The sequence below is a fragment of the Danio aesculapii genome, chromosome 13 (assembly GCF_903798145.1).
Source record: "Danio aesculapii chromosome 13, fDanAes4.1, whole genome shotgun sequence".
NCBI classification, from domain to species: Eukaryota; Metazoa; Chordata; class Actinopteri; order Cypriniformes; family Danionidae; genus Danio; species Danio aesculapii.
Window position 1 is genome coordinate 5,886,131 of NC_079447.1, and position 7,500 is coordinate 5,893,630.

Here is a 7,500-nt window from a genome sequence, read left to right on the forward strand (position 1 = left end):
AACACTACTCGAGTACACCTTGCACCTTGTATCCGAGCCCGACCAGACACATTAACTGTAATTATGAGCCAGAGCCTGATTTCAACCCAACTATTTTTTTAATATGCGGGCTGTTAAAAACAGATGTTCATAACTACAATTCTGAGTTCTTTGAACTACAGAAATTAGATTTACCTTAATCAGGGTTTCTGCAGATATCATAATGTCAAATTTAAGACTTTTTAGGACCTTTTAAGACCATTAAGTATTAAATTTAAGACCTACAGTTGAAGTCAGAATAATTAGCCTCCCTTTTAAATTTTTTTTTCTTTTATAAATATTTCCCAAATGATGTTTAACAGAGGAAGGAAACTTTCACAGTATGTCTGATAATATTTTTTCTTCTGGAGAAAGTCTTTTTTGTTTTATTTCGGCTAGAATAAAAGCAGTTTTAAATTTTTTAAACACCATTTTAAGGTCAAAATTATTAGCCCCTTTAAACTAGATTTTGTTTCGATAATCCATTGAACAAACTATCGTTAAACAATAACTTGCCTAATTACTCTAACTTGCCTAGTTAACCTAATTAACCTAGTTAAGCCTTTAAATGTCACTTTAAGCTGTACAGAAGTGTCTTGAAAAATATCTAGTCAAATATTATTTACTGTCATCATGGCAAAGATAAATCAGTTATTAGAGATGAGTTATTAAAACTATTATGTTTAGAAATGTGTTGAAAATCTTCTCTTAAACAGAAATTGGGGGGAAAAAAATAAACAGGAGGGGCTAATAATTCAGGGGGGCTAATAATTCTGACTCCGATTGTATATCACAATATCAAAAACACGCATACACAAAGAGAAAATGCAAAAAATATATATTTATTCAAATTGAACAGTACTGAAGACAGGTTAGATGTATCATTGAACTACAGGAAAAAGAAAAACAAACATTTTGGCTGGTTTATACTTTCGCCTGGTGCCGCATCGCGCACCTCCACTGACTTCGTGTGCACTTTAAACGGACGAGGCTCTTTAAAACGACAGGGGGCGGTCAAAAGAAACCCACTTTGACGGATAATCAGAGAAGTAGAAAGTTTCCAAAACTTTGTCATATCAATAATATCATTCACGATTTTTAAACTAATCATGTTTTATAATTTATTATAAAGATTTTTATAACCAATCAAGATTTATTTAATCAAACTTTGATGCATCACTTGCTTTAGTATCTCGGACATTTCTACCTATTAAAGTTAAATATCAATGACAACAGATCATGGGTTGCTCTACAAATATATTTTTTATCATGGCAAGAATAAAAGAAAAAAAAAAGTACACTAACTAAAAATACTGACGTTTAGTCGGCGCAATAGCCTAGTGGTTAGCGCATTAACATATGGTGCAGTAGCACGTCAGGGCGCCCCAAGTTCGAATCCCGGCTCAAGGACATTTACCTACATATAATTAAGCGAACCAAGAAAACGTCTCGAGTGAAAGGCACTGGTATACTTGAAACCTTTTTTCCATTCTTCAATTGAGGCCAAAAAGAGGATTAAAAAGACAAGTGACGATATACTGTTTTTTAAACACTGCCACCCCCCATGCTGCAGTAGATGGGGTTGTAAATGTAAGGGGTCTAATAATCTTGACTTCACTTTTACGTGTGAGGAGGGAGAAAAACAAAATAAAAATAACGTGTATAAAAATGGACTCGTATCAGATTCAAGCCTCTTTCATATGTGATGCGTGACTTTATCGGATATGAATCAGATACTTGCCCTCATGTCTGCAGCGGAAGCAGGTAGATCAGATTTTCACCTGTCAATGCGAGTCAGTTAATTTTTCGACATTGTCTGAACTATATCGGGGTCTTTAATACACAACAAATGTCTTGATGTAGAAAACGAAAACTTCAAATTTACTTTATACATCAACTACTCCCATACACAACCCGGGAGAATCCCCACGGCCTGCCGCTCAAACCCTAAACATGACTAGAAGCAGATCAGGCTGAACTCCTCAAGTCAGAAGTGTTTGGTAAATGAATAGAAATGCCTTCAGCTGCTAATGAAGAGTCCTGAGCGCATCGATTTGTGCTCGTACCTTGATCAATCACACAGGCCTCCTTGAACGTTTTGATGAATGAGGGGAAATCACGCCAGTACAGATCAATGAAATCCTCCAGCTGCAGGTCCCTAATGAGAGAAGAGGAAGAAAAAATTATTAGAGGGTAAAAAGAGTCATCAGGCGGTCAATATATACACTAATACTAGTAGTGTAAGAGGCAAACCAGACAATGACTCATTTGGTGAGATTTAACGAGAATCTGATTAATGGGATCTGCGGTTTAGTTACTGCACATGTGAAGACTCATTACTAACTATATTGTGAATATCACTATTTTGGCATGGCTAATATTTGTAAACAGTAAAGAGTCTAAACAGGGTTTGATTTTGTAATATTTTCCTGTTAATATGTCATATTGTCATGTCAAATCGTAATAAATTAAAATATAATCGATTGAGAATTAATTTATTGAATTAAATACTCTAAATTGATTGCTTATATTTGTAAATATTACATTATGGGTTCATTTAAACAGGATTTGGCCTTATATTTTGGTTCATGTTATGGCCCATTTCCATTGAGTGGTACGGTACGCTTTTATGGCCGTTTCCACTGTCAAAATGCGTCCCGAACCGTACCACTTTTTGGTCACCCTTTGCTAATGGCCTGTTTTCACTGAGTGGTACAGAATGGTTCGGTTCGGTACGCTTTTATGGCCATTTTAACTTAATTTTATATTTTATAAAATATATTTCAATAGGGAAAAAAGTTTTTTGTTTTTTACCCAGACATTTAAAAAGAACCTATTTTAAAGCAGTAATCACAATACCGTGATATCGCGAAACCGAGATTTTTTTTCCAAGGTTATCAAGGTTATTATTAATCTTATACCAGCCCATGCCTAACGCACACACATACACTACGGACAATTTTAGCTAACCCAATTCACTAATACCACATGTGTTTTGGACTGTGGGGGAAACCGGAGCACCCAGAGTACACCCACGTAAGCATGGGCAGAACATACAAACTCCACACAGAAATGCCAACTAACCCAGCAGAGGCTCGAACCACTGACCTTCTTGCTGTGAGGCGATTGTGCTGCCCACTGCGCTGCCCTATTTAATATTACAATAAATATTGTAAACATTACATTTTTACAAATGATCTAAACAGAATTTGTCGTATTTTTGCTCAGTCAAGATGTCATATAGTGTAACGTAAAATCTTAATAAATAAAATTATTTATTGAATTGTCATTGATTGAGAATGATTTTTTAGATTTTTTTTACCTTTAATTAATAGAATAGTACAAAGAACTGACAGGAAATAGTTGGGAAAATAGAGAGGAGAAGGGTCGGCAGAGGACCTCGAGCCAGGAATCAAACTTGGATTGCCATGAGCACCATGGTTCTATATGGTGGCGCACTTAATCACTAGGCTATTGGCGCCAACAAGAGAATGATTTTTTAATAAATTACTCCAAATAGACCTTTTGGGTTCATCTAAATAGGATTTGTCTTGTTTTGGGGTTTTTTCCAAACAAAATGCATTTTTGCTCAGTCAATATGTCATATACTGTAGTGTTACATCTTAATAAATAATGTTTTACATTTAATTATTATTGATTAAGAATGAATTACAAAAATATTGGAGGAATTAATTGTTTAATTGTTTTTCCCAGAATATAAAATTTTGGGTTTATCTAAACAAGATTTGTCCTGTAAATATGTAATAAATAAATACTAATAAATAAAATAAAATAAATCTATTATTGATTGAGAATGATCTTGGAGGAAAAAGGATGGTTCTAAATTGACCCTCGGCTCAATCCATCGAAGAATTTCTGACAAGAGTGAAAATAAGCAATTTGTTAAATTAACATATCAAATAAAAAAAACTAATGTACCAAAGCCTGTGATGTTGTTGAATATGAAATATGAAGGATCCCTGTGTTATTGCCTATTTGAAATGCTTTCTTAAATATCAAATATTGTTGATAAGTCGAAACACATCTCTGCGATCAAAAAATATATCTATTTAAAATGTTATTTTCTAAATGTAACATCTGATTTCATATTTATTAAAATAATACTGTGACAATTTTTAGCAACTACAAATTAATTATGCATAATTACATAATCAAACCCCAAACCTAACTATATATGTAAAATATATATTATGATTTTTTACTATTCTATATAATATTAGTATGTATATAACAGTTCAAATCAACGGAAGGATGATTTTGGGGGAAACGTCAGAAACATAATAATCCCCATATTTATCAAATACATATATGCATGGAGTTCTGCTGAACCATTTCTATTCTCTATTTCTGAATAATTTAGCAAATGACAATTTAGCAAAAAAAAAAAAAAAGGTAAAAATGGGACGCCTTTTGGCCTGTGCTGATGATGAGCAGTTTGCTTGAAATGATCATTACTAATATTGTGTGTTAAATCTGTGAATAAAAACCATTCACTTACATCAGAAGACTAATAAAAATTGTGATGAATATTTCCCATCCACAATCTGAAGAGTAAATAGCAGATTATCTTTAGACTTATGTGTTCTGGTCAGTTATAATACACTGCTATTAAATCTCAAGCCCACACGGGTTCATCAAACAGCGACCAATTACACTCTTGCTGCTGTTTTGTTCATGTCCACATGACAGCAAGCACTTGACATTTTATTCAACAATACATTACAGCGATCTATCTCTACCCATCAAAAATTAGGATACACCACAGACAAAAGCAGCAATGAGGATGTGAAGTGGGAGGTCTGATAAGTTAGTTGACTTTTACTTGGTTAGCGAATGAATCATGTTGCAAACACAAGATCAGTCCATCTGGTATTGTTCCTATTCACTCAATTTCTGCATTTCAAATAATGGATTGCACTTAACGAGTTTGGAGAACTTCCATTTAAACCAGCTGAAATCAATTAATTTAAGTAATAAGGTTGGGTTACAAATAATCTACATACATTTAAGCCCAATCCCAATTATACCCCTTAGCTTTTCCCCTTACCCCTCGTTTTGCACGTTCCTGTGAAGGGGTAGGGGTGTCCCAATTCTCTTTAGCTTGAAGGCGTAGGGCTAAGGGGAAGTGGTGAGAAAATTTCCCAGAATACACCAGCTACAACGGCAGGATTGCTGAACCCGGAGATAAGGAGATCCACAAATTAGTATTTTTTTGTCATTATTACAACAAAAAAACATGTTTTAATATATTCATAACCGCGTTCGTGTTTTACCATCATGCTTTAATAAAAAAAAAAAACCCTAAAATAAAAACCGCTGAATTTCACGATCCATATTAATAACTCCTGCACAGCAGTCCCACAACATTCTGACACTCGATGACACTCGAATATCCTGTCAGAAAAGTCTAGTGGCTGTCAATGAGCTTTTTACAGTGTCTGCTATAATGTTAGTGTTGTTTTTGGTGTGTTTACACAGATGAATATGGCCACTGTGTTACATGCACAGTATAGTTAAGATCACATTGATTTCCACATTAGATTGTTATGATTACATAATATATGCCTTCATTGATTTCCTGAAGATAAACACGCAAAAATAAAGCAGCTGGAATAACTACAGCAGTCGCCATCGTCTGATCTCATATGAAGCAAGAGATCGCGATGACATATGATGATGTGTGCAGGTGTTGTAGTGCTGTCCCGATTCTTAGGGGTACATTTTGGAGCTCTTCCTCTTCACACTTTTTAAGGGGGAAGGGGTAGGGGTGCAAAAATAGAATTGGGATTGGGCCTTAGTATTTCAGCCTTTTATCCAAAGTGATTTACAAATTAATAAATAGTCCAACATAGTGAACATTTCTTTAATGGTATAGGGGTCAGAGTTGGGTTCACCACGCTGGAACTACCAGAATTCCATAACTACTACAATTACCATAGCAGTCAATCTGACCATTCTCATATTAGGCATTATATTTACATTCAAAGCTTCTATTGAGAAATTAAAATTAAGACTATGATTGACTGTCGTCATATTTAATAAGTCATTACCCTAAACTTACTATCTTTTAGGTAAACGACAGATGGCGCTCTGGGCTAGTTTTTAACAGCAGGTAAAGGAGTAACATCGGTCTGGAATTTTTAACAGGAGACAGCAGATGCTGCTCTAGGCTAGTTTTTAACAGTAGATGGCGCTCTACGATAGTTTATAATGAGAAAAGGCTGTCTCATTTGATTTTAGTTTCACAAGCTTACTCTAAACACAGCTCACTACGAACACTCTTGTAATTCGCTTAAACATTTCCTAACTTTATTAATTAATATGTCAGGTTTAAGTGATATTTGTAAGGAACTGGATGCAAGCAGAGTGCAGCAGTTTGTAAAGCACACAGCGCCATCTGCTGTTAGAAACTAATCTCAGAATTGAATGAAGAGAAAATAGCAATGCATTTTGAAAGTCTCTGACGCAGAATCACTTTGATCAATTTTCACCACAGCTCTAGACTGTTTACAGTTTAATAGAAGTTATTCACATTATCTGCACAAAGCATGATGTGACATAAGAAAAACATGAATAAAAATAACCGATTACTTGGCAAGCTGTTGCAGCAGGCCAACCAGAGCCCTGGCACCGCTTCTCTGCAGCTCATCCAGCTTCAGGTCTTCATACAGCAGATGCAGGACGTAGAAGAGCAGCGGGATGTGTGGGAAGAGGAGAGCGGACGACTCCAAACCCAGAGCAGACTCCTGATCATCCACTCCAGCAGGGGGAAACAGCGGCTCTAGGCCTTGAACGGACACCGCAGGCCGCATGGACACCTGCCAATGATAGTCTGAGCAGCGAAGATACAGCCAATCCTGTCAGAAAAGACAACCCATCAATAAACCAGTGGCCAGTGTTGCCAACTTAGCAATTTCGTTGCTAGATTTAGCCAATTTTCACACTACCCTTGCAACTTTTTTTTTTCAAAAAGCACCTAGCAACAAATTTAGCAATTTTTTACATTCGTTTGGCAACTTTTAGCAATTTTTAAAAAGTGACTCAAAAGAGCAGCGGCTGCAGGCTTCACTCAGTAGAGTAGTTCGCTTAGATTGTTTTTCATAACTGTTAATTTACTGATATTTGTTAACATGTATAATTGATGGTAATTTAGGTAGCAATAAATAGAGTGGAGGAACTATGACGTCAATTTGTATGCAAAAACCCGGAAGCGAGTTAGCATTTTAGCACTTCCGGTTTCCTCGTCCCAAAATCAATGGGCTTTTTCAATGGGATTTTCGAATCCTCAAAATAAAAATGACATCAAAAATCGGATTTCTTTATTGCATTTCTTTAATTTTATCAAAGCAATGAAACATGGTTCATTAATATTGTAATGAAGTTAAACTTGAGGCGGCATCGTACAACAGAGTAGTCACGTGGTGCGTCATTCTTTACAGGATGCGCTGCAGGGAAAATAAA

General features: G+C 35.5%; 1 protein-coding gene across 2 annotated transcripts in view; it reads right to left on the bottom strand.

The window, feature by feature from the left end:
* anapc1 (anaphase promoting complex subunit 1) overlaps positions 1-7,500 on the bottom strand; it is a 170,444-nt gene that overhangs the window by 103,615 nt on the left and 59,329 nt on the right. For both annotated transcript variants that reach the window (XM_056470420.1, XM_056470419.1), the window contains exons 19-20: positions 6,631-6,896; positions 2,085-2,176 (exon numbers count right to left, since the gene is read on the bottom strand). In XM_056470420.1, coding sequence (XP_056326395.1) covers positions 2,085-2,176; positions 6,631-6,896 — 358 coding nt within the window. The remainder of the gene's footprint in view (positions 1-2,084; positions 2,177-6,630; positions 6,897-7,500) is intronic.